Consider the following 27053-nt stretch of genomic DNA (forward strand, 5'->3'; position numbering starts at 1 on the left):
AAGTTGATATGATGTAGTCCTAAGAACCAAGATGTGATCATCTTCTAAAATATTGTCCACATTCCTAATAATTAGATTAATTTTTAAAATCTGTTGAGTAAATTCATATTCTATGTATACTGCATATACCCAGGAAACTAGTCTTTCTTATGTGTAAAAATTTTACAGTTAAGATAAATGGAATTGTGTTCAGCAAATCATCACCTTTTGACAGAGAATACGTATGTTCTCTGCTGTTTGTACATATCCCCACACATATACGCACTTTCTTATCTCCCCCTTTTTGCACTTGCTGCATGACCAAACAGAAACTTTATGAGTTAAAGTGGTTGATTTACTGACATTTTCTGGCCAACTGTCTCATCACTACAACCTAAATAGGGTGTTGACAAAGATGGGGGAAGGGGAGTCCCTCAAGTGAAAGCCTCCACAGATGATACAGAATATAGGGAAAAGTATGGGTAACCACAGTTGCCTCCTTAGAAGTCTTCCTAGGGATAATATGTTTCAAATAGTCTCAGTCAGGTATATTTGTGATGAAAGGAATATTGTTTATTTCTGCCCCCTCTTTGATGGTTCTGTTCTTATTGGGTATACAGAATTAAAATTGTTGGCTTTCATACCATGGGAATTAAAGTTATTCCGTGCTCATATGGTGTTGATTTCCATTTTTTAGGAAATTGTAAATATTTATCCATCTATCAACCCACCCACCTTGACAGCACACCAGTCTAACAGAGTTTGCAATGCTCTAGCATTACTGCAGTGTGTGGCGTCACACCCAGAAACCAGGTAAATACTTTGGATGGATGTGTGGGTAGAGGTTTGTATTGAATGTGGTCCTAAAACTTCTGAATGATGAGAGGAGGGGCTTGCAGGAGGGTGCACCTGTGTTGGTATGGTTCTTTAGGATTCCTACTTTTTTTTTTCCTGAAGAATTTCTGGTTTCTAATTTCACCAAATTTTGGTGTAGTGGCAATATGGTATTGTTTAACATGTTATGTGTTTTGTTTTTTTTTTACTTGAAGGATAATTGCTTTACAGTATTGTGTTGGTTTCTGCCTAACATCAACATGAATCAACCATAGTAACATGTTCTTTTACAATTGATTTTTTAAATTGTGGTAAAATATAAATAACATAAAATATATCATTTGAACCATTTTATTTTTATTTATTCATCTATTTTTGGCTGTGTTGGGTTTAGTTGCAACATGCAAGATTTTCATTGTGGCTTGCAGGCTTCTCTCTAGTTGTGGCATATAAGCTCAATGGTTGTGGCACATGAGCCCAATTGTCCTGCAGCATGTGGTATCTTACTTCCCCAACCAGGAATCAAACCCACATCCCCTGCATTGCAAGGCAGATTCTTAACCACTGGACCACTAGGGAAGTCCCGATTTTAAGTGTTCAGTTCAGTAGTTTTAAATACGTTAATAATGTGCCACTGTCCCAGCATCCATTTCTGTAGTTCTCTTCATCCTGTAAAACTGAAACTCTATACCCATTAAACAATAACTTCCCATCCCCCTGTCCCCTAGCTCCTGGCAACCACTGTCCTCCTTTCTATGATTTTGACTATTCTGAATACCTCATTATAAATGGAGTCATATAGTATTTGCCTTTTTGTGACTGGTTTATTTCACTTAACATAATGTCCTCAAGGTTCATCAGTACTGTTGAATATGTCAGAATTTCCTTCCTTTTTAAGGCTGAATAATATTCCATTGTCTCATTTACTTTTTGCCTGTTGTTAGTAAGTAACTTTAAAGGAGTGGTGATCACCTCTCAGGAAGTCAAGTATACAGCTACTACTTGCTCCTGAATCCATGGTAGGCATCACTATGCCATGCATGAGGCACAGTGCGTGGTACTTAGTAGGAATTCAGTGTCTGTACTCAGCACTTTTTCTCACATAGTAAGCCAGATTTGGCTTCAGAACCTTTTTGAACACAGGATTCTAGTCAACCTCTGTCATAAATGAGAATTGATACACAAGTTGAGAAATTTTTGCCTTGCTGCTATATATGACAAATTAAGAAAGGGGAGATTCTGTTCAGAAGTCTGTTCTGTGGCTTTTATGGTCTTAAGGTGCTTAATAGTCATCTTATTAAAGCTTTTCCTTTCTTTGTCAGGTTTTCCTTATAAAATCTGAGTGCTGGATTAGCACTGACCTTTTGGAACATTAGAAACTTTGCTAAGAAAATTACTTTTAAGTACTTAAGAAAAATACAAGAGTATTTGGTTAAAATTTTGGAGTATTGACTCTCCTGTAAGGTGTAACAGTTATAAATTATATAAAGTAATAGGCTGATTCCATATTAGTTGCTGAACATACTCAGTTCAGTTCAGTCGCTCAGTCGTGTCCGACTCTTCGCAACCCTGTGAATCGCAGCACGCCAGGCCTCCCTGTCCATCACCAACTCCCGGAGTTCACTCAGACTCATGTCCATCGAGTCAGTGATGCCATCCAGCCATCTCATCCTCTGTCGTCCCCTTCTCCTCCTGCCCCCAATCCCTCCCAGCATCAGAGTCTTTTCCAGTGAATCAACTCTTCGCATGAGGTGGCCAAAGTACTGGAGTTTCAGCTTCAGCATCATTCCCTCCAAAGAAATCCCAGGGCTGATCTCCTTCAGAATGGACTGGTTGGATCTCCTTGCAGTCCAGCTGCAGATATAAGTGTTTCTAGGATACTTGGTTTATCTGAGAGCTCTAACAAAGAAGTGTATTTAAGTGTAACAGATAAAACCTTGATAGTGGCTGCTTTATTTTGTTGTCTTGGTTTCTAAGGTTTTGTCAGCTTGTACCTGTGAATATTATTGTTATTCACTCATAAATGAGGTGAGAGGAGACATATAGGAGAATCTCTTGTGCACTTAAGTACATTTTATGACCTGTTTTTAAAATTTGCAATTGGGTATGTTATCAGTTTTTAAGTACTTGGTACTGGTTTCAGGGGAAATTTGGTGTTCTTTTAACCATTGGCCTAGGCTAGGGTTTTTCAGCCTTGACACTGTTGACATTTTGGGCTGGATTGTCTTTGTGGTAGGAGGAGGGGGAAAACGGGACTGTCCTGTGCACTGTAAAATTTTTTAGCAGCATCCCAGCCTCTGCCCAGTGGATGTCAGTCACTTCAGCTGTGACGACTAAAAATATCTCCAGATACTGCCACATGACCCAGGGGGTCAAAATTACCCCAGCTGAGAACCACTGGGCTAAATTAAAGACCAGTAATGGTCTTCCCTAGAGATTTCTCGGTCAAGCAATGTTAAAGGCCTTACAAAATTAACTACCTGGAAATTTGAATGTTCAGAATCCTTAGAAATTAGCTCTAAGCTCAGAATGCAATTCTTCTCTTCTTTCAGGTCGGCATTTCTTGCAGCACACATCCCACTTTTTTTGTACCCCTTTTTGCACACTGTCAGCAAAACACGACCCTTTGAGTATCTTCGGCTAACCAGTCTTGGAGTTATTGGTAAGTTATTAGGATCATTCTGCAAGCCTGGAATCATCATCATTCATAATAGTGGTCCTGGCTTAGGTGTTTTGTCTGGTCTTTTATAGCTTTTGTTTACCTATTGTTTATTTTTGTCTTTGGGGTTGAGTCTAATAAAACAGTTTTTACTAATGAATATCAGGAACATGGTTGTTCTTACCAAGTACCATTCTGAGTGTAAGGCTATGAGGCCCAACATTTGGGATTAAATTCAGTGTATATGTAGAAATGTTTATTAATTGTAGGAAAAGTAACATAAAAGAGCATTAATCAACAAAGAAAATTGTTACAGGAATAAGAGTTTTAGTTTGTTATTTTCATTTGATTTTTCATCTTTCTCACTTCTAGACTGTTCTCCCCTAATTCCAGGGATTTACCTTCTATTTTACCTTGTTGAATTTTTGCATGTTCAAGTTAATGTTTTCATATGCATTTATTATTAGACATGTATCTAAAATAGTTTTTATTCAAGCAAATTATATATTAGCTATTTCACATCTCAGACTCCTAGATAGTAAAATCGGTAAATTTGTGAAATGTAAATACAGTCAAGAAAATTTCTTTCTTAAATTGCCCTTCCTTTTTTCAGTGTCTTTTTCTCATAGTTTTTGCTTGACATAATAACCAAGTAATAAGAACATCAATTATAGAAGCTTTGTTTTGTTAAATTATTATTTTTATATTGAACCTGTCTTTCATCCTTATGATTGTAAACCATGAATCAGGAGGTATAATTTGAAAGTTTGGTATTTCTCAAAAACATTTTATTCTACTTTTAAGGAGTATCTGTTATGAATGTTATGGTTTTTTACATCTTCTCCTAAGAAGTCCTCTAATTAGAAACTTTTTTCCCAGTATATTCTTTTCTGCTTTTAAGATATAAAAACTTCTCATGTAGGCTTTGAAACATCAGCATGATTCTAGCCAAAGGAAACATTTATGTTCATTATTCTAATTCAGATCATCCTACTGCTATGGTTGGATGCTGCATTTATGTTAGGATAAAGGCTGATAGTGGGGAGGTGTGGAAAAAAATAGTTGGATGGTATTAAGGTAGTTGTCTATCCTTGCATATATTTTTAGAAACTCAGTTTCTCCCAAGTCATTTGAAAGAACAAGCAGAAGGTGAATGTTTGTGCCTAGACTCTTTCCTACAGTTCAAGGCTTATCAGATGAGTTTGAATATAAATGAAGTGATAAATAGCATAAATTAGAGAATACCTGAAACTGAGTAAAAATAAAAATATAACATATCAAAATTTGTAGGATCCAGATTTAAGCAGAGCTTAGAGGAAAATTTGTATCATTAAATGCTTATACTAGAAAGAAAGAGGTCTTCAATCAGTGAGCTAAGCTTTTCTTTAAGAAATGAGAAAAAGGAGCAAATTTAACCAGAGCAAACAAAAGGAAGGAAATAATAAAGACTAGCTATCAATAAAAATGGAACAGAAAATCAATAGATGACATCAGTAAAACCAATAGCAGGTGTTTTTTTATTGAGACATGACAAAAACACTGTATTAGTTTTTGGTATACAATATGATGATTTGGTATATGTATATATTGCAAAGTGACCACTACAGTAAGTTTGGTTAACATCCGTCATTACATAGTTACACTTTTTTTCCCCTTGTGATAAGAACTTGGAATACGGAATGAAGCAGGGCAAAGACTAACAGAGTTTTGCCAAGAAAATGCACTGGTCATAGCAAACACCCTTTTCCAACAACACAAGACTCTGTACAAGGACATCACCAGATGGTCAACACCGAAATCAGATTGATTATATTCTTTGCAGCCAAAGATGGAGAAGCTCTATACAGTCAACAAAAACAAGACCAGGAGCTGACTGTGGCTCAGATCATGAACTCCTTATTGCCAAATTCAGACTGAAATTGAAGAAAGTAGGGAAAACCACTAGACCATTCAGGTATGACCTAAATCAAATCCCTTATGATTATACAGTGGAAGTGAAAAATAGATTTAAGGGCCTAGATCCGATAGATAGAGTGCCTGATGAACTATGGAATGAGGTTTGTGACATTGTACAGGAGACAGGGATCAAGACCATCTCCATGGAAAAGAAATGCAAAAAAGCAAAATGGCTGTCTGGGGAGGCCTTACAAATAGCTGTGAAAAGAAGAGAAGCAAAAAGCAAAGGAGAAAAGGAAAGATATAAGCATCTGAATGCAGAGTTCCAAAGAATAGCAAGAAGAGATAAGAAAGCCTTCCTCAATGATCAATGCAAAGAAGTAGAGGAAAACAACAGAATGGGAAAGACTAGGGATCTCTTCAAAAACATTAGAGATACCAAGGGGACATTTCATGCAAAGATGGGCTCGATAAAGGACAGAAATGGTATGGACCTAACAGAAGCAGAAGATATTAAGAAGAGGTGGCAAGAATACACAGAAGAACCGTACAAAAAGATCTTCACGACCCAGATAATCACGATGATGTGATCACTGACCTCGAGCCAGACATCCTGGAATGTGAAGTCAAGTGGGCCTTAGAAAGCATCACTACAAACAAAGCTAGTGGAGGTGATGGAATTCCAGTTGAGCTATTCCAAATCCTGAAAGATGATGCTGTGAAAGTGCTGCACTCAATATGCCAGCAAATTTGGAAAACTCAGCAGTGGCCACAGGACTGGAAAAGGTCAGTTTTCATTTCAATCCCAAAGAAAGGCAATGCCAAAGAATGCTCAAACTACTACACAATTGCATTCATCTCACATGCTAGTATAATAATGCTCGAAATTCTCCAAGCCAGGCTTCAGCAATACGTAAACCGTGAACTTCCTGATGTTCAAGCTGGTTTTAGAAAAGGCAGAGGAACCAGAGATCAAATTGCCAACATCTGCTGGATCGTGGAAAAAGCAAGAGAGTTCCAGAAAAACATCTATTTCTGCTTTATTGACTATGCCAAAGCCTTTGACAGTGTGGATCACAATAAGCTGTGGAAAATTCTTCAAGAGATGGGAATACCAGACCACCTGACCTGCCTCTTGAGAAATTTGTATGCAGGTCAGGAAGCAACAGTTAGAACTGGACATGGAACAACAGACTGGTTCCAGATAGGAAAAGGAGTACGTCAAGGCTGTATATTGTCACCCTGTTTATTTAACTTATATGCAGAGTACATCATGAGAAATGCTGGACTGGAAGAAACACAAGCTGGAATCAAAATTGCCGGGAGAAATCTCAATAACCTCAGATATGCAGATGACACCACCCTTATGGCAGAAAGTGAAGAGGAACTCAAAAGCCTCTTGATGAAAGTGAAAGAGGAGAGTGAAAAAGTTGGCTTAAAGCTCAACATTCAGAAAGCGAAGTCATGGCATCCTGTCCCATCACTTCATGGCAAATAGATGGGGAAACAGTGGAAACAGTGGCAGACTTTATTCTTCTGGGCTCCAAAATCACTGCAGATGGTGACTGCAGCCATGAAATTAAAAGACGCTTACTCCTTGGAAGGAAAGTTATGACCAACCTAGATAGCATATTCAAAAACAGAGACATTACTTTGCCAACAAAGGTCCATCTAGTCAAGGCTATGGTTTTTCCTGTGGTCATGTATGGATATGAGAGTTGGACTGTGAAGAAGGCTGAGCGCCGAAGAATTGATGCTTTTGAACTGTGGTGTTGGAGAAGACTCTTGAGAGTCCGTTGGACTGCAAGGAGATCCAACCAGTCCATTCTGAAGGAGATCAGCCCTGGGATTTCTTTGGAAGGAATGATGCTAAAGCTGAAACTCCAGTATTTTGGCCACCTCATGCGAAGAGATGACTCATTGGAAAAGACTCTGATGCTGGGAGGGATTGGGGGCAGGAGGAGAAGGGGACGACAGAGGATGAGATGGCTGGATGGCATCACTGACTTGATGGACGTGGGTCTGGGTGAACTCCAGGAGTTGGTGATGGACAGGGAGGCCTGGCGTGCTGCGATTCATGGGGTCGCAAAGAGTCGGACGCGACTGAGCGACTGAACTGAACTGAACTGAACTGAAGATTTCTCTTAGCCTTCAGACATACACTACAGTGTTGTTACTGTAGTCACCATGCTATACATTATATCTCTGGATCTTACTTACCCTGCAACTGAAAGTTTGTACCTTCTGACCACCTTCACCCATTTCATCCATCCCCAATTTTTTGTTGAAAAAAACGATGAAATTAATAAACCTCTAACCAGACAGACGAGGAAAAAAAAGGACACCAATTGGCAAATGTGATAAATGGAAGGGGAAATTGTGTAAGACTCCTCAGACAAAAGGAAAGTAAGATAATACTGCTAATAACTCTGTCCATAAATTTCACCACCTAGGTGAAATGACAGATTCTTTGAAAAATACAGTCTGCTAAAGTGCACTTAAAAAGAAAAAATGTTTAAGACTTTTCCAGAACGTGCAGAGGGGGCTTCTCAACTCTTGATGAAGCCAGCAATACTTTCATAATGAAAACTTCAGTTAAAATTTTTTTAAAAGAAGCAAGAATAAGATTGTCTATTCATAGACAACCTGTGTTGAAGAATCTACAGAAAAAAGCTACTAGTACTGGTGAACTTAATAAGGTTGTAGGATAGAGTTAGTACATAAAAGTCATATTTTGGTATGCTTGAGCTAAATAGAAATTGAAATTTTACCAAAATATTTGAAAAACTTGGGTGTAAATTTTACAAAATATGTGCAAAGTCTGTAGTTACAAACTATAAAGCAATGATAAAATAAATCAAAGAAAACCTAAATAAATGTAGAGATAAACCATGTTTATCAGTTGGTATATCAGTGATTCAATATTACGATGTCATTCTGCCCCCAAATGATGTATAGTTTTAGAGCAATTCTAACAAAATTCTAGTAGAAGTTTTTAATAGAAATTGGTGATCCTAGTGGAAGTCTCTCAGTCGTGTCCGACTCTATGTGAGCCATGGAATTCTCCAGGCTGAATACTGGAGTGGGTAGCCTTTCCCTTCTCCAGGGGATTTTTCCAACCCAGGGATCAAACCCAGGTCTCCCGCATTACAGGCAGATTCTTTTCAGCTGAGCCAGAAGAGAAGCCCTTGGTGATCCTAAGATTGTATCTGAAAAGGCAAATGAACTAGAATATCCATTTTTTAAAAAGAAGGATATAAACTTGGAAGATATAGTCTACCTAATTTCCAGATCTACTGGGAAACTACAAAAGTCAAGATATTGTGGTGTTGGAGAAAATAAGGACTTACAGAGCAGAGTGGAGTGTACAGAAATAAACCCACACAAATAAGGTCAATTGGATTTTTGACAAAGGCACAAAGAATTTAGTGAAGAAAGGATAGTCTTTTCAATAAATGGTGGTAGAACAATTGGATATTCATATGTAAAGCAATGAACCATGACCCATATCTTGTACTCTATAAAAATTAATTCAAGATGGATTTTAGACCCCCATGTAAAAAGTCTAAATGAGATAGTAATTTGACATCTGTTGTAGGCCATGTTAGTTAGTTATGGTTTGTGCTGTTTAAAGATGTAGTATTTGTAGATTGCCAGTTCTGGTTAAAGCAAATGATACCACTCTCTTCTGAAGTAACTGACTATGGTTATTACAGGTCGAGTTAACTAAGGCCTTTGATATAAAAGCTAGCGAAGCATTGGACCACTCAGGGAACAGTCATTTGTTTAATGGGACTTTGACTCCCTGTATACAGAATGAAGAGGATATTGAACTGTGTCTGTCATCTGGTCAATGGTGTCAGTTTCGAAACCAGCGGAGTAGTAGAATTGGGATAATTTTGGAAATTATTTGTCTAACTCTTATTTCGGAGAAAGCAATGGCACCCCACTCCAGTACTCTTGCCTGGAAAATCCATGGACAGAGAAGCCTGGTAGGCTGCAGTCCATGGGGTCACTAAGAGTCGGGAACGACTGAGCGACTTCACTTTCACTTTTCACTTTCATGCATTGGAGAAGGAAATGGCAACCCACTCCAGTGTTCTTGCCTGGAGAATCCCAGGGACGGGGAAGCCTGGTAGGCTGCCGTCTATGGGGTCGCACAGAGTTGGACACGACTGAAGCGACTTAGCAGCAGCAGCAGCAGCTCTTATTTATTAAAATAGCAGAGGCTTGCAAAGTGAAGTAACTTTATCAAACTTCGGTGGAACCAGAATTAGAATCTAGGTATATGTTTCTTGTTTAGGTATGCCCTACAGTGTTTTGCTTTTGGGGAAATAGGGGCAATTAAATAACCAGGAAGTCATTTATACCTATTGTGAGTAGGATTCAGAGGGCATTGTTTCTTTGTACCTGAGAGTATGCTTTAATACTGATACAGAACTTCTCTCACCAGGGCTTCCCTGGTGGCTCAGACCGTAAAGAATCTGCCTGCAATGCAGGAGACCTGGGTTCTATCCCTGGGGTGGAAAGATCCCCCAGAGAAAGGAATAACAACCCACTCCAGTTTTCTTGCCTGAAGAACTCCGTGGACAGAGGAGCCTGGCAGGCTATACAGTCCACGGGGTCACAAAGGGTTGGACATGACTGAGCGACTAATACTTCACTACTTTGCCCTGGTGGCTCAGGGGCACAGAATCCACCTGCCAATGCAGGAGATGCAGATATGATCCCTGGATCAGGAAGATCCCCTGGAGAAGGAAGTGGCAACCCACTTCAGTATTCTTGCCTGGGAAATCACATGGACAGAGGAGCCTGGTGGGCTGTGGTCCACGGGGTCGCAGAGTCCAACATGATTAGGAAACTAGAACAACAATGACGACAAGAATTCTCTCTTACCTAAAGTACATGGAGAAGAGATGGTGATATTATTGTGTGATTGTCTACCAAAGTGATAGAATAATTACTTAAGTAGCTAAACTGATGCTAACTATGTGATGGACCGGACTTTGTACCTGATCTTTTAGTGTCAACAGTCAACCTGTGCTTTTCTTGCTCCTTTTTTTTTTTTTTTTTAAAGCCAGGGTTTGAATCTGATTCTCTGACATAAAAACTACAGTTTGTGTTGTATGTTACTAAGTTCCACAACTAGACGGATGAACAATTTTAGTTGGAAACCCTGACTGAAGTAATTTCGTTTGTCCATATTTTCTTTAGGGGCTCTGGTGAAAACAGATGAGCAGGAAGTAATCAACTTTCTATTGACAACAGAAATTATCCCTTTGTGTTTGCGAATTATGGAATCTGGAAGTGAACTTTCTAAAACGGTGTGTGTTTTTATCTTAGATTCTATGTTGTGTTGACTGTTGGACTACTTCTTCATGGTTGAGTTATCTTTTTCTGCCTCCCTTCAAAAATGAAAGTTTTTGAAACTTTCGTGAATGTTTTTTTCTCTTTTGAATAAAAATTGTTATATAATGATGATTTAAGAACCTAGAACCATCAGAAGAATATATTAAGTTAAATAATAAATTTCTCCCTTTTATCTGAACCCCCTTCTGACTCCACAGGTATATTTTTCCAGACATTCTTTATACATAATCAAGTATGTATATATATATATATATATATACACTTGAGCTTCTACCTGCTTTGTATTTTAACCATGGATGATAATGTAACTGGTTATAGAATTCTCACCTCTGTCTTCCCTCTCAGAACTCCATTATCATAGCCATGTTGTCTTCTGGTACTGAATGTTGTAGTGAAATCTTGAGTCAGCCTGATATTTTCCTTGTCAGGTTTTTTTCTGAAAGAGCCTACTCATTGTGTCTTTTTTGTTGTTAATTTTTATAGTTTCCTCTTTGTTTTGGCCTCTTGCTTAAGCAACATCAGTTATGCTGTATTGTCTATTTTTCATGTGTCTCTTCTTACCCTCTAATTACTTTCTATCTTTAATTTCATATAATGTGATTTTTCTCAAGGCTACTTTTCCATGTTGCTATTTTTAGCAATATCTAACCTCTGCTTCTAAAGTATATCTGGTCACATTGACTATTCACTTTAATTTTTAATTAGGTAAGTATTGCTCAGTTGGATATAAGCAGATGTAATGATTTAAAGTTTGTTTGTTGTGAATATGCAATACAAATAAAGTAAAAATTCATAGGCTACTACAAATAGGTATACAAGCAAATAAATGTAAGTCTTCTACCTTACCTCTCAGTTCTTCTCAGTAGTAGCCAGTATTATTACTTTTTTGTAGAATCTTTCCATAAATATGTATACATGTAGCAGTTTAATTTTGTATTAATTTTTATTAATTAATTTGTATTAATTTTCTGTTAATTTTTGTATTAATACAAATTGTATTAATTTATTAATTTTTTCCTCTAGTCTGTGCTTCTCACTTCTCCTGTTGTTTCAGCTCTTCTTTGAATTTTGTATTTTCTTTTAACTTTTTAAAAATGTTTTTTTAAAGTTCATATTCGCTTCAGTTTCCTTGAAAATGCAGATAAGTATTACTTGCTACCGTTTCTTGGGTTATATCTCTATAAAAGTTTCCCTGTGGGAGTCTTTCTATCCAGGATTGCTGTTTGTTTAAAAATAATGGATGGAAAGAGAGATGTTGTGAGCTGAAGTTGGCAGTTTTTAAGTCAAGTGTTTTGCCTCTGAATACTTTTCCACCCAGCCTGCCAGTCTAGGGTGTGTGTTTTAGGGAGGATTTATACCTCTGCCTTCAACTTTCTACTAAACACACAAAGGATAAGTGACATGTGATCTGTGTTCATGCTTTTCTTTTCTCATTTCTTCCTTAATTTTATTTATTTTGTTAATTTCAGTGGATTTCTGGGACAGGATTGGAATGGGTACAACTGTATTCTGTTGTTTTTAAATTCATAGTTGCCTGTGAATAGGTGTTTTTCAAGTTGGCTTCTTATGGCTGGGACAGACAAAGATTCATTTTCTTCTTTTGTGACATTTCTTCCACGAGCCCCCATCCTAACAATCCCTCCATTTTCATTTCTTGCCCATTACTAAAATTAATTCATCCTTGATGTTTAGAAGTTCCCATCAACCTTTACACTTCAACTAGAATGCTTCTCCTATCCTGCCTTATAACATTATTTGTAGTCAGTTCCTGGCATGTCTATCTTCTTTTGGTCCATGCAAGTAAAGACCTTGTCATGTTAACTTTTCATGTACAAATCCTTAGTCTCAGGCCTTGTCATAGTAGGCATCAGGTGAAACAGAGGTTCTCAATCAAGGCTGTGTGACATGATCACCTGTCAAGTGTTTTAAAAACATCAGTGTCCAGGTTCCATCTCTGACTTACTGAACCGTTGTCCAGAGTGATAAAGTATGGACATTTGTGTGTTTTTTTGTTTTTTTTTAAATCCCTCTGGATAAGTGTATAGTATGTTATTTTGGAAAGCTGTTTGGTGGTACCCACTATAAACATAAGTCTACCCTGTGACTCAGCAGTCCCACTCCTGCATATATACCCAAGAAAAATGAGCTCTACAGAGTTCCCTGGCGTTTAGGACTCCATGCCTTCACTGCCAAGGGCCCAGATTCGATCCCTGGTCGAGAAACTAAAGTCCCACAAGGCACATGGCACACACACATACCCAAAAAATGAGCTCTTATGGGCATCAGAACATGTATAGGAGTGTTTATGGCACTTTTGCTCATGAAAGATAGAACTGTAGTATATTACAAAATAAATTACACAGTAGTTAAGAAGAATGAACTGCTGATATATGCAGCATAGGTGATATTACGTCAGATGAAAGAACCCAGGCACGTATGAGTTCATACTGTATGACCATGTATGTGAAAGTCCAGAGTGGTCAAAACCAGTCAGTGAGGATAAATCAGAATAGTAACTCCCTCTCAGGGAAGGATATGACTGGGGAAAGGCACACGGGAATCTTCTGGAGTGCTGAAAATGTTCTATATTTAAAATTTTTATTTTATTTTTATTATAGTTTATAGTTGACTTATACAATATTGTGTTAGTTTCAGGTGTACAGCGAAGTGATTCATAAATATATATTCTTTATATATATATATAGAGAGAGAAAGAATATATAGATATATATTCTCTTCCACTGTAGATTATTACAAGATACTGAGTATAGTTCCCTGTGCTATACAATTGGTCCTTGTTGGTTATCTGTTTATATTATTGTTGTTCATTCACTCAGTTGTGTCTAACTCTCTGCAGCTCCATGGACTGCAGCACACTAGGCTTCCCTGACCTTCACCATCTCCCACAGCTTGCTCAAACTCATGTCCGTTGAGTCGGTGACACCATCCAACCATCTCATCCTCTGTAGTCCCCTTTTCCTCCTGCCTTCAATCTTTCCCAGCATCAGGGTCTTTTCTAATGAGTCAGCTTATAGTATTGTGTATATGTAAATCCCAACTTCCTAATGTTCTGTATTTTAATCTGGTTGTGGTTCACAGATGTGGAATAAGTAAAAATCAAAATACACTTAAGATTAGTACACTTAACACATTTTACTGTGTATATGTTTGTTTGATTTTCTAATTCGTGCTATAAAAGATTGTCACAAGCTCAGTGGCTTAAAACACTACCAGAAACCATAAATTCAGTTTAACCAGCTTAAGTCAGGGTGCCCGTAAGGATGGCATTGCCTCTGGAGACTCTAGGAGTGAATCTCTTCCCTTGCTTTTTTTCAGCTTTCTTTCTTTCTTTATATATATATATATATATATAAAATATGATTTTATTTGTTTATTTTTTGCTGTGCTGGGTCTTTGTTGCTACACACGGGCTTTCTCTAATTGCGGCGAGTGGGGACTCCTTTTTAGTGTGCAGGCTTCTCATTGCAGTGGTTTCTCTCGTTGCAGAGCATGGACTCTAGGGCTTAGGCTTCCATAGTTGAGGCTCCTGGGCTTCAGAGCACAGGCTCAGTAGTTGTACATGGGCCCAGTTGCTCTGAGAAATGTGGGATCTTCCCAGATCAAGGATAAAGCCCGTGTCTCCTGCATTGGCAGGTGAATTGCCTTTTTCGGCTTTTAGAATTGCACATCTTGGCTATTCCTCCCTCTTCCATCTTGACAGCCAGCAGTGTAGCATGTTCAAATCTCTGCCTCTGTCATATCACTTTCTCTATGGTCACATCTCCCTCCACTTCCCTTTTATAAGAACCCTTGTGATAATGACCTAAGGCCCACCTGGATCATCCAAGATGGTTAATCCCCCCAAGATTCTTAACAATCACATCTGCAAAGTACCTTTTGCCTTATGAAGTAGCCATCCCCAGGGTTTAGTGATTATGACCTGGATATGCTCGGGGGCCATTATTTAGCTGACCACAATGTTATACACCAGTAAAATAGTAAAATAAAGCAAATAATTCCCACAGTTGATTCTGATGATCAGCTAAGGAAGAGAATCATTATAATAATCATTTGACTTGAATTAAAACTTTTTTAACCCCATCTGTGTAAGAGTTAATGAGCTTAAATCAAGCTTAAATTGAGTGTATTCTTTATTACTGTTGGAAGTTTTTGAAGGGAGGCTTAAAAATCTTATTTTCTTAACGGTCTTTTAAGAATAGGAAAAATCTTACCTAACTCATTTGGAAGAGATGAGGCATGGCTGCGTTTCTGAAATCATCTTGGCCCATGGAAAACTGGGGAAGCTCTGTGTTTAACTAGGTTTGGATCTCAACTCTGATTTAGTCACTTTGTTGCTTGGGATCTTAATCTGGCAAGTTATTGATTGATTAACAGTTATACCTGGCACATAGGTGTTCAATAACTAAGAAAACCTCTCTGTTTTTAGACTCTGATGATTACCTGCTCTTTTTAAGTAAAATAACAATGGTACCTACCTCATAGGTTTGTTGTGAAAATAAGATAAGGCATGTTACAGCTTTAGGAAAAATTCTGGCACTTAATGTTGAATATGGTAATATGTATTAATTTTTTTGTACTGTGCATAAGTTGTCATAATTAAGTTATCTAGAATGCAGGGGTATTTTCTTAGTTTTCTGCTTCATGGTTATTCCTAGGAGAGGAGTAGACAGTTGGAAGACAAGTCTGAACAATGTTTTAGACTCCTTAATTTTGTTTTACTCCAGGTTGCCACATTTATCCTCCAGAAGATCCTCTTAGATGACACTGGTTTGGCTTATATATGTCAGACATATGAGCGTTTCTCCCATGTCGCCATGATCTTGGTGAGTTCTTTCCTTTACCTTTTTTATTTATTTGGCCGTGTTGGGTCTTAGTTGTGGCATGGGGGATCCTCTGTTGCTGCGTGTAGGCTTCTTTCTAGTTGTGACACCCGGGCTTTAGAGCTCACAGGCTCAGTAGTTGTGTAGGCTTAGTTGCCCCAGGACATGTGGGATCTTAGTTCCCTAACCAGGGATTGAACCTGAGTCCCCCTGCATTGCAAGGAGGATTCTTAACCACTGGACCACCAGGGCTTCTGATCACACAACTTAGTTTCTTTGCAGTCGACATTGAGCTACTTCAGTCTCCCAACAGGAAACAACAACCATGAAACCTTGTATAACAGGTCTTGCAATATCTGGTCTCTGATACCAACTAGGATTATGTTGTGTTTTGTATGTTCTCTCCTACCCCACCTTGTTTTGGGGAAAACAGGGTAAGATGGTCCTGCAGCTATCCAAAGAACCTTCCGCCCGTTTGCTGAAGCATGTAGTAAGATGTTACCTTCGACTCTCAGATAACCCCAGGTAAACATTTATAGAATTTAGAGGACTTTGGGGAAATACTCTGATGAGCGTCTGCCCCATCTCATGTCATGGCTTCTGTATCTTTAGGACAGGGAAGGGATAAAACTATATTCAGGTCGTCTGAGACAGACCTTGATTAATTTCTTTTAAAATCTGAAATGCTAAATTTAAAAATCCATCAGAGTGTTGTCTCCCCACCAAAACTCTGTACCCTACTCTAAAATTCCCGAGAGTTCAGATAGTGAATCTCATGATCCATTACTCCTGTGGTTTGAGCTTTCTGTTCTACAAGAAAGAAAAGTATATTTTTAAAGATCTCTTAAGAAAGGAACAAGCCCAGAGGGCTCTTGAATTGTATCTCTAGTTCTCCTCTTGATTCCTGTAAAGTCCTTGAGCTAATTATTTTACCTCCCTCTTTCTTTCTGCCGGAAATCATACATTGTAGATACAGTGCATTTTAGAAGAATTTGACCTTTTGCTTTGTAAATCCATAATTCATGCTGAAAGCCACTTGCTCATATTCTGCTAAACCACATAATGGGATGATTTCTGTGTTCCTAGGAATGGGGATAACTTGATTAATGTGAACTCCTGCCACTGAGGTTATTTAAGCCCTAAGTATTTCTTTGACCATTTTCTCCTGTTCTTTAGTGGTTCCTGATTTCACCAAGTTTGAAAATACATTTATTTAAAATTCTCCTTGTAAAAGAAACTAGGCTAAGTACAAAAGCCATAACTTAAAAAAAAAAAAAAACAGTCTTATAAATAGTTAATTTACCTTAATGAGTTTTCAGAATTGACTTTTACTGGTAATATTTTAAAGAAAATGAAATATTTGAAAGTTCATCTGATAATAACTTTATGATAGCTTTACTGCTTATCTCTTAAGAGTTTTAACATAAAACTGAAGCTGTTTTTGGAAAGACACAAATTTTTATCAGTTTAGAGTTAAAAGTTCATTAACTTATCCTACTATGAATCAGGTCATATCCCCTGTTATTTTTCTGATTTTGGAATGTTTCATTTACTATCACCCATATATTTTTAACATGAGTATTTCGACAACTGTAATAAATCAGAAAGTAGTTTGAATTGAGGTAAATTGTTGCATCATTTTATTCTATTTGCTTTGTCACAAAGTTCAATGTAGGGGAAACATTCTGAAAATGTTTACAGACAACAGATCCTGGAGGTCTCTAAGCCTATGTCTAATATAAGCTTTAGATAATTTTAATGGCTTATTAAAGTACTTGACAGAGCCATAGATTCCCAGGATTCTATATATTTATAGCTAAGAAAAGGGCTCTTCCCTGTCCCCCAATGTGGGTTTATTTGTTTGGTCTCCCTGGTTGGTTGGTTTGTTTTTGATGTAGGGCACGTGAAGCGCTCAGGCAGTGCCTCCCTGACCAGCTGAAGGATACGACCTTCGCCCAGGTGCTAAAAGATGACACCACCACCAAACGCTGGCTTGCACAACTGGTGAAGAACCTGCAAGAGGGTCAGGTCACTGATCCCCGGGGGATTCCCCTGCCCCCTCAGTGATCCTCCCCCATCCCCTCCCACTACTCCCCCCAAGTTGGGGGAGGGAGGGGACACCTGCAAGGAAAACAGCTCAGGTTTTATCGCCGACTGGGAATAGACGACCTCAATGCTGAACTGCACTGGAGAAAAGGGGCACGGTACCCCCGCTGAGGTGTATGAGCTGCCATCTCAGGCTGCCTTGAGGACCTGGGCTCCCTCTGCTACTCCCAGGAAACGGGTTCCTGACACAGCAGTTTGCCACCATAGCCAAGGAGGGTGTCAACACCAGCAAATGCTGTATTTGCAGCAGGCCCACGATGACCCTTCTCCCTCACCTCTACCCAGCCACTGGCGGGAGGGAAGATTGGTGGCGGCAGCAGCGCTGTAGGCACGGTGAACGCCTGGGACCAACCATGTGGCGTTTTCTTATTTTGCCTTCCTGGAAGACTCAAGATGTGTCACTTCATCCTCTCTCTCAGTATTTGTTTACTTTGGTTTTTTGTTTTTAATCTTAGAGAGAGGTGTAGTGGACACAAGCTGTAATATTCAGCAAACCTTTGTCAGTTGGCACTGTTTACAAGTCTGTTAGCTGGATAAGCTCAATAAAAAGTTGGTCTGGGCATTACATCCCATTACATCTAGGAGGCCAATAGCTGCGTGAGCTGTTGGGGGGAATGGGAGGCAGGGGAAGGATATGAAGCCAAAGGACAGCAGGAACCCACCACCTATTTCCCTTCCCTTCTCCATTCTTCTACCCCCAGTTCTGGATGCCACAAGGACCTTAACCTTGCTTATGGCTTTCGCTGCTAGCTTTTCCAAATCTCAGTGCTCTTCCCTTGTTCACTTTCCTAAACTTAAAACAGGCGTCTTAATTCACCAGACTGTCCTGGAAGGATATTGTATTGAGAGGAGATGATGAATGTCACCTTTAGTTCAAGTCCTCAGAGACATTTCCTGGATGACTTTTAAAAGGAAGGTTATCTGGGCTTACGATGATAGGCTCCTTGATCCTATTCTTTGCTTTGGTGTGAATCTACAATTCCAAGTGTCTTCATGATTGTACTTGAAGCAGTATTAACTGAATGAGTTAATTTTATTCAGATTTAAGATAGAGCACTGGACTCTGCTTGCTCAGTCTTGTTGGGTTTTTTGTTTTTTTTCTTTTGTTTTGGACACATTCCCTTATGGTCTGTGGGAATTATGAGATTGTCTCTGTAATATTTTTCACTTTTTTGTACTGTGTCAGAGACTCTCCATTTCTTCTGTGGATCTTTAAATGACTCTGTTCATAATCTAGAGGTTTGAATCTGCAGTCCAATGTAAATTAAATTGCGTTGCTTTCCCCCAGTCCTTCCACCTGCCATTACCTACTGTCTCTCTAATCCCCATCTTCAATCAAAGATGGAATTTATAACCCAACTAGAGAGACCAAATATTTTCAGTCCACATCTTACACAGTTGAAGGTGAGTCTGAACACATTTGAGGAGAGTCACAGGGGGCAGGCTCAGAAAAACCTTTGCAGGGGCAGTTTTGCCAACCCAAGGGCTCTTTCAAGCCGACTTTCACAAAGGGAGCCGGCCTTATTAGTTGGCTTCTGTCTCTCTAGAGCCAAGAAAGTAGTAATGAAGTAGCCTAGATGTAGGAAGGGTAGAATAAGCACTTACTCCGCAGCTTTCAAAAATGAAGAGGAGGACCAGACCAGCTCTCACTAAGCTCAAGCCTGAGGAGAAGAAGCCTTGGAGAAAGCAGAGAGCAGCATGGACTAGATAAACGTCTTGACTCCCTTCAGCCCACAGTTTCTGTCCTGCAGACTCCAGCTAGGTTAACCCTGGTTTTTGCCAACCGCCTTCCTGCTGAGCCAAAGTTTTCTCATTCCCTCTCCTTTGGGGAAGCAGTTGAGGCCCCAGGCCCCAGGCCATGCTCCCTGAGAAATTCTCTTCTCCATCTTTCGGTGCATTGGCCATTGTACTGTGCCAATAGTGTCTTAATTCTTGTACCATCTAATCTCAGCGGGCCTTGGACCCCACGTAGGAGTTGAGGGGAGGGGTGGAAATGGGTATTGTTCCTTGTAGTTGGTCCTGATGTCGTGTGTGAATAAAGAGACCCCCTCCCCTCACTTTGTGTGTTCTGTCCCTCTCACTCCCTCAACAGGACTGAAATAAAAATGCTTCTGTTTTTGTAACAATAGTTTTTCCTTTAAACTGTGGAGATTGGATTTTGTCAATGTGGAGGTATCTAGGCACTTTGGTCAGATGATCCTCATCAACCTTGCCTCTCTACCTCTGTGCACCTACACACACATGCACTGTCCTACCAAGAGGGCAGTGATGGTTCCTTTGTGGATAAGTCCTTTGGAAGAGTCTTACTGATGTGTAAAAGCTGTTTGGGAGGCTGGGGTGGCATCTTTTTTCTGATAAAAGTGTCTTGCTTAAGAGAACTTCACTCCTGGCTGTAGTGGCCAGAACCTAGTACTGGTGTGGGAGAGGCTTCCATATATGAAGAGATAAAACTTGAAACATTTTACCACCAACTTTAATAGCCATTTCCTTCTGGAGTTCAAGACTTCCATCTCCAGACTTGTTTCCATCCCTGTTTCTGGCTCTCAGTGAGACAGAGCCAACCTCTGTTTCCAGCTTCTTTTTTGTGAGGCTTGAGGGACTTTGTTTCAGTGGTGGAACAGGACAAGGAGAGGTACTGGTAGCCTTCAGAGCATGCCTTCCTTACTAACAGTATGTATGATTCTCTTGCTAACTATTCCTGCTGCTCAAAGCCTGGGGAAGTGTGAGGGGGAAGAGTAGGAATATGCAAAGTTACTCTATCAAAAGTCCAAGGAAAACATTTGAAATAGAAAACAATAGAATGAAATGACATTTTTCTCCCTGAATATTGCAGAATTTCATTTTTAAAAAATACATGTGTTTCAAAAGCAGATATAATAGGTTAAGTTGAACAACACAAACCTAGCTTAACTGACATACATAAAATACTGTAACTCAACCAACAATGCACATATTTGTAATTGCACCAAAAGCTTTCACCAAAATTGATCATAGCTCAACGATCAAGCTGTAAGTAAGGAAATTTCCCCCCCAAATTAAAGTAATACAGTGTTCTCTGAACACAGAGGGATTAAGCTAGAGGGGAAAAAACTGAAAAGTCCCTAACTTATAAAACAGTATAATTCTAAACCCACTCATCACAGGAAAAAAAAAGTACAAAGGAAATTAGAAAAAAAAAAATAATGAAGACACCTCATGTCAAGAAACTGGGAAAGAGGGAAATCCCTGATAGTCTAGTGTCTAGGACTTGGCAGGGGGCCCAGGTTCCATCCCTGGTCGGGGAACTGAATCACGTGCTGCAACTAAAATACCACAACTAAAAAAAAAACCTGTATGCTGCGGCTGGGGATCCCAAGTGCCAGAGCAAGGACCTGGTCCAGCCAAATAAGGAACTGAAAAAGAATAGCAAATTCAAGAAGTAGAAGAAGTGCAAAAAAAAAAAGTGAAATAAAAAACATGTAACCAAAAGTCATTCCCTTAAAAACAGTAAAACTGATAAAGCTATAGACTGATCTGGAAAAAAAGTCAATGTTAGAAATGAAATAGAGACGTCATTCATATCTTAGTCACCAATCGCATGAACTTCCAGAAACTATAGAGAAAAAACAGGTCTTAATTAAAATTTGAAGCAGTATAAGTCAGCCACCAAAAACTATCAAGGATATTAAAGGAAGGAAAACTAGGTGCTAACCTTTCCTATGAATGTAAATGTAAAATTTCCAGTCAAGTCAAATCTAGCAACATATAGAAAATGTGTCAAATCTGATTTGGATTTACTGCAAAAATAGATTGACTTGATGCTTGAATTCAGTTAACAAAAAACAGGAGAAGAATCACAATCATTAAATATACGCAGGAAAGAGCACTATAAAATTCAATACTGGGACTTCCCTGTTGGTCCAGTGGCTAAAGCTCCATGCTCTCACTGCAGGGGGCTAGGGTTTGATCCCTGGTAAGGAAAGTAAGATCCCATGTACCACAACTAAAGATCCTGCATGCTGCAGTGAAGATCGAGCATCCCCCATGCTGCAACTAAGACCTGATACAGCTAAATAAGTATTATAGAAAAAAAATTCAATACCTATTCATGAGTTTTAAAAACTTTGAAAAGCAGGAATAGAAGGGGGTATCCTTAATCTAATAAAAATCGTTAAATGTGTGTGTTTGTAGATATACCTATGTGTATATCTGTGTATAATTACTTTGACCTAAAAATTCAAATTCATTTATAATTTTAAGATTTAAAAGAAAAAGTTTCATATTCATGAAAACACAAAATCTTAATAAAAAAACGCTATGGTTGGGACTTCCCTGGTGGTCCGGTGGTTAAGAGTCCACCTTGGAATGCAAAGGATACAAGTTCGATCCCTGATCAGAGAACTAATCCCACATGGCTCAGAGCAACTGGGCTCACTCATCACACCTGGAGAGTTTGCACCCCAAGGAAAGGTCCTGAGTGCCAACTAAGACCCAATGCAGCCAAATAGATAAAATTCTATTTTTAAAAAACCTGTAGTAAACTTCTCAATTATAAAATACTGAAATCATCCTCCACAAGATGCAGAATAAGATAAGGATGTCCACTATCACAACTCCATAAACTGGTCCCAGCCAGTGTGATGTCAAGAAAAAGATAAAGGGAAAAAACAAACATGCTGACAACATGATTGTGTATGTAAGTAATCCAAAAGAATCTACAGATTCTTAGAATTAAGTGAATTTAGCAAGGTCACAGAATACAGTCAATATGCATCTCAAAAAAGTCAATTATGTGTTTCTAAATACAATAAATAAAAAATGAAATTCAAAAATATATTGTTTATTATAGCATAATAAATCAGATAGCTCAAAATAGGTATGCCAAAAGATATGCAGACTCTACATTGCAAACAACATCCTGGAAAGAAAGATTGACAGGCATGTGGTCAAGTCACATATGTCAATTCACCTAATATTTTTCTTTGTTGGTATAGGTTAGCTTATATCTGTTAGAAAAAAAGTGGGAACTTGCCTATGTTCTCAACTATTTAGAAATCTCACTATGTAAGTTTCACAATAACTTAATTTTATTTCTTTAAATTGTATATAAGATACCATTAGAGAAACGTTTTTAACCCTAATGAAATTTCAAGAATGACTTTACAGTCTGACAACATGAGTACATTTTGAAAATAAAAAAATTGAAACATCTTAATTGTAAAAAAAAAAAAAAGACATAGATGAAGAGACATATAATCTCCATGGACTGCAAAATAATATCGGAAGGATACCTGTTCTCTCAAATTAATCTGCCAGTGAAATTCGATTCTAAGTAAAATCCCAGCAGGTTTATTTTTGTGAAGATTGACAAGCTGATTCTAAAATTTGCATGGAACTAGAGAAAAGCCCGAGCAAAGCAATGAAGACCCAGCTCAGCCAAAAATAAGTGAATAAATAAAATTAATTTTTTTTATTTCATGGAAATGGATAGTGCCAAAACAGCCAAGACAGTCTTGAAGAAAAATGAGATTGGAGTCCTTCCACACCCAGACACCCTCCTTTAACCTTTTAGACCCACCTTCCTGAGACATGACTTATAAATAGCATACAGTTGTATTTTACTTTGTGAACTTTTCTGAAACTTTTATCTCTCACAGTGGTATATTATACCCTTTGCATTGTAGATTTTGTTTTTGGTTGTGCTGGGTATTTACTGCTGCATAGGCTTTTCTCTAGTTGTGAGTGGGGCCTACTCTCTAGTTGCAACATGCTAACTACAGGCTTAGCTGCTCTGAGGCTTGTGGGATCTCCCTGGACCAGCGATCAAACACATGTCTCTTGCATTGGTAGGCAGATTCTTTACCACTGAGCCACCACCAAAGCCCTGGCCTTTGCATTTTAAATTCTAATCTCTATCATCTGATCTCTTGTTTCTCTTATACCTCCTTGTCCCCCCTCCCACCTTAATTTTTTGGGGAAGGGGGGTTATTTTGGAGGTTTTTGTGAGTGTTTTCTCTGGAATGGAAGTGTCTATATATTCTGTTATCTTTCCAAGTTATATATCCTGGCTTTTAAGTTAACAGGTGTGCTTAGTCACTTCAATCGTGTCCGACTCTTCATGACCCCATGGACTATAGCCTGCCAGGCTCCTCTGTCCATAGGATTCTCCAGCTAAGAATACCGGGGTGGGTTGCCATGCTCTCCTCCAGGGGATCTTCCCAGCCCAGGGATTGAACCCAAGTCTCTTGTGTCTCCTGCATTGGCAGGTGAGTTCTTTACCACTAGTGCCACCTGGGAAGCCCAAATCAACAAGTGGTCTCACAGATTATTTTTTAGGTGAAACTTAATACTTTAAGTATTCCTTTTTGACCAATGAGAAAGGGGAGCTTTATTTCAGAAGTGTGAGAAGTTAGATTGGATGGTCTGGGAAGTGAGTCTCTGAAACCCCAGCCCTGAAGCAGAGAAGTTTAAGGCGTCTCCTCTGGGAGTCAGGAGGAGAGCCTAGGCTTGCCTGTGCAGCAGTGTCAGGGTACACTGTTGAGGTCTTCCTCTTTGCCAGCTACCCCTTCATTTCAATTTAGGGCTTCTAGGCCTTTCCTGGGCATGGTTCCCAGAAAATCCCTCTGCTGCTGCTGCTGCCCTGATCAGGTTTCTGGATCTGTTAATAATAGACAAGAGTGTGGGGATGGGACAGGATCATTATGGAAAGAGGAGCAACTAAACCAGATGGACAGCTCCTGTGCTCAGGGCCCTGTGTGTCTGCTCCTGTCCTGGATCTGAAGGAGATCCTGCAGTGGACCTGTCTTCTAAGCCATTCCTGGGAGCCACAGTAACCTTGTGAAGGTTTTCTAATGGCTTTCCCCAAAATCAGAATACATAATCTGGGTTGCTTATAAGAACACTGAAACAGAATGTGTGAGATTTGAACTCCCATCAGAAAATCCAGGAGGAGTGATAACACCTCTCACAGAACACCCAGAAGAGTATGAGGTGGTGCTGCAACTAGGTGAGGCAAATAGTGACTCAGAGAGGCAAACCATATGTATACCCCTGGAGTGTATGGACTTCCCTGGTGGTTCAGTGGATAAAAAACCACCTGTCGATGCAGGGGACATGGGTTCAATCTCTGGTCTGGGAAGATCCCACCTGCAGCGGGGCAACTAAGCCCCTGCACCACAACTACTCAACCCACGTGCTCTAGAGCCTGTGAACTGAAACCACTGAAGCCCACCCGCCTGGAGCCTGTGCTCCACGAGAGAAGCCACCACCATGAGAAGCCCACACACCACAACCAAGAGTAGGCTCTGCTCTTTGCAACTAGAGAAAGCCCGTGCACATCCACGAAGACCCAGCAGAACCAAAGATAAATAATTTTTTAAAAAAAGAAAAAGAATTTGCCTTGCAATGCAGGGTACTTGGGTTCGATCCTTAGTCAGGGAACTAAGATCCCACATGCTATGGAGCAACTAAGCCCATGTGCCACAACCAGAGAGTCCATGAGCTGATCATGAGATTATGATCATGAGAATCCATGAGATATCCCACATGATGCAGCAAAGATCCCCCAGGCTGCAACTAAGACCCAAAGAAGCCAAATTAAAAAAAAAAAAAATCCTGGAGTGTGGAAGGGCTAGTATGGAAAAATAAGGACAGGACAACGTTGGAGGAGTGGAAACAGAAGAATAAGACAAGCATGGGAAACAGCCTCTATGAAGTAAGATATGAAATCAGCACAGTTTAAACCTTAGTGCCTCCTAATCTTCCTGTTCCCCGGGAATGGCCTTCCCTCTTCTGCCTCTACTCCCTGCATATTCCTTTTCCTTTATTAAAACCTACTGTCAGTGCAGTAAACTCAACTTAGGTATAAATTTTGAGACTCGTAAGGCTTCAGAAATTACCAGTTACTAAAACATGAAACCCTTTTGTTGTAAAATATAACAAAGCTACAGAAAACTACATAAAACGTATAGCTTCATAAGTTATTATGAAGACCCTTATCAGCAACCCAGGACCAGAAACAGAACTTCGCCAGCTATTTCAGAAGCCAGCTACGTGCCCCATCCCACTGCAATGCCTCTCTTTTCCTCAAAGTAACCACTATCCGGACATTTATGGGAATTACTCAGAAGGATTTTATTTTAATGGGACTAAAGGTTTAGCTATAAATAAGCACTAATGGTAGAATATTAGGCAGTTGAGCGATGTTTGGAGGAGCCACAAGAGGCAGCCAGGTCCCAGCACACTCAGAAATGACACCACTTTGTACAGTTAGTTCCCTCTGTGCCTGTGATTAAGACATTACTCACTGGAAGATGACCCCACAGAAGTCCAAGTACAGAGCTGTGCCCCTACCCTCAGCTCCATTCTGTCATACACTGATCCAAAAAGAGCCATACCCCACAGTCTTCCCAAGGCAGAGCAAAAGTAGGTCCCAGCTCACAGTACTGGGGAGATTGTAAGGGACTGGCGGTCTCTGCTCTGACCTGTGAGTCCGGGCCATTGCTGAAACTTCCCTGGGCCTCCGTTTCTCACTGTGAAGTATGGAGCTGTAATAAAGCCCTTGACAATCCCCTATTCCTCTCCTACTTTCCTCAATCTTGGTGTTTGTTTCCGCTGCCTATTCGTACATGCTTTAAGAAGTTCATTACCTTGCTTTCCCAGCTGGATGTCTTTCCAGCCTTGTGTTCCTCTTTTTGCTTTTGATCCTTATACACTATGAGTCTGCTTCATTTCTACATGTACCTTTATAAACACACAGATATGTCCTTGCCTGTTAGAGATGCTGAACAAACGGTTGTAGGATGAATGAATCTATGAAACAAATTGTCTCCTACATTCATATATACATTCCTTCAATATTCAGCAGATATCTAATATATATAGAGACGCCAACCTTTCCCTCTACACTCTAAAATCATTCTTCCTCCTTTTGTCACCTTCCCCCTTTCCCACCGTATCTTTTCTACTTTCCCTGAGCCATAAAGTTAGACTGAGTGCTCAGCAAGACAGGATGCAGAGACACAGAACCAGGCCAATGGAAACAGACACCATGGAAGGGAGCCAGATGAAATAAGGGCAAAGACAGCTGTACAACATGCAGAGAGAAACCAACCAGAATGAAAAACAGTGATTCATGGAGCACTGCCACTTGGATACTCCTTGGGTTTCGCTCTGAGAGCTGCTGCGAGATTGAGGTCAGTGAGGGCTGGCATGGAGAGGAAGGGCAGACAGGCTCCTCCTCCCTGGAGATGCACTGCTCGTCAATCCCTCCCCTTAATCCTGTGCTACCCACCCCACCCCCATGACTCCCTCATGCTGACCAGTGTCCTGGGCCTTTAAGGGATGGGCTGGACTGAGGAGAGAACTCACACCTCTCCCCACCCTACTCC

The 27053-nt window shown here is 39.6% G+C and overlaps 2 protein-coding genes across 6 annotated transcripts in view; both read left to right on the forward strand.

Annotated features, from left to right (window-relative positions):
- CNOT9 (CCR4-NOT transcription complex subunit 9) overlaps positions 1-19813 on the forward strand; it is a 32622-nt gene extending 12809 nt beyond the window's left edge. Inside the window, exons 3-8 of the mRNA XM_061385061.1 lie at positions 677-792; positions 3366-3475; positions 10583-10692; positions 15484-15582; positions 16013-16104; positions 17478-19813. Coding sequence (XP_061241045.1) covers positions 677-792; positions 3366-3475; positions 10583-10692; positions 15484-15582; positions 16013-16104; positions 17478-17646 — 696 coding nt within the window. The 3' untranslated portion in view covers positions 17647-19813. The remainder of the gene's footprint in view (positions 1-676; positions 793-3365; positions 3476-10582; positions 10693-15483; positions 15583-16012; positions 16105-17477) is intronic.
- A 1006-nt stretch (positions 19814-20819) lies between these two features.
- The window catches only part of PLCD4 (phospholipase C delta 4), a 31107-nt gene continuing 24873 nt past the window's right edge, over positions 20820-27053 (forward strand). For 4 of the 5 annotated variants that reach the window (XM_061384900.1, XM_061384908.1, XM_061384912.1 and 1 more), the window contains exon 1: positions 20820-26858. In XM_061384900.1, the coding sequence (XP_061240884.1) occupies positions 26781-26858 (78 nt within the window). In that variant the 5' untranslated portion in view covers positions 20820-26780. The remainder of the gene's footprint in view (positions 26859-27053) is intronic. The other variant, XM_061384921.1, reaches the window with a different exon arrangement.

This window comes from Bos javanicus, chromosome 2, assembly GCF_032452875.1.
Source record: "Bos javanicus breed banteng chromosome 2, ARS-OSU_banteng_1.0, whole genome shotgun sequence".
NCBI lineage: Eukaryota > Metazoa > Chordata > Mammalia > Artiodactyla > Bovidae > Bos > Bos javanicus.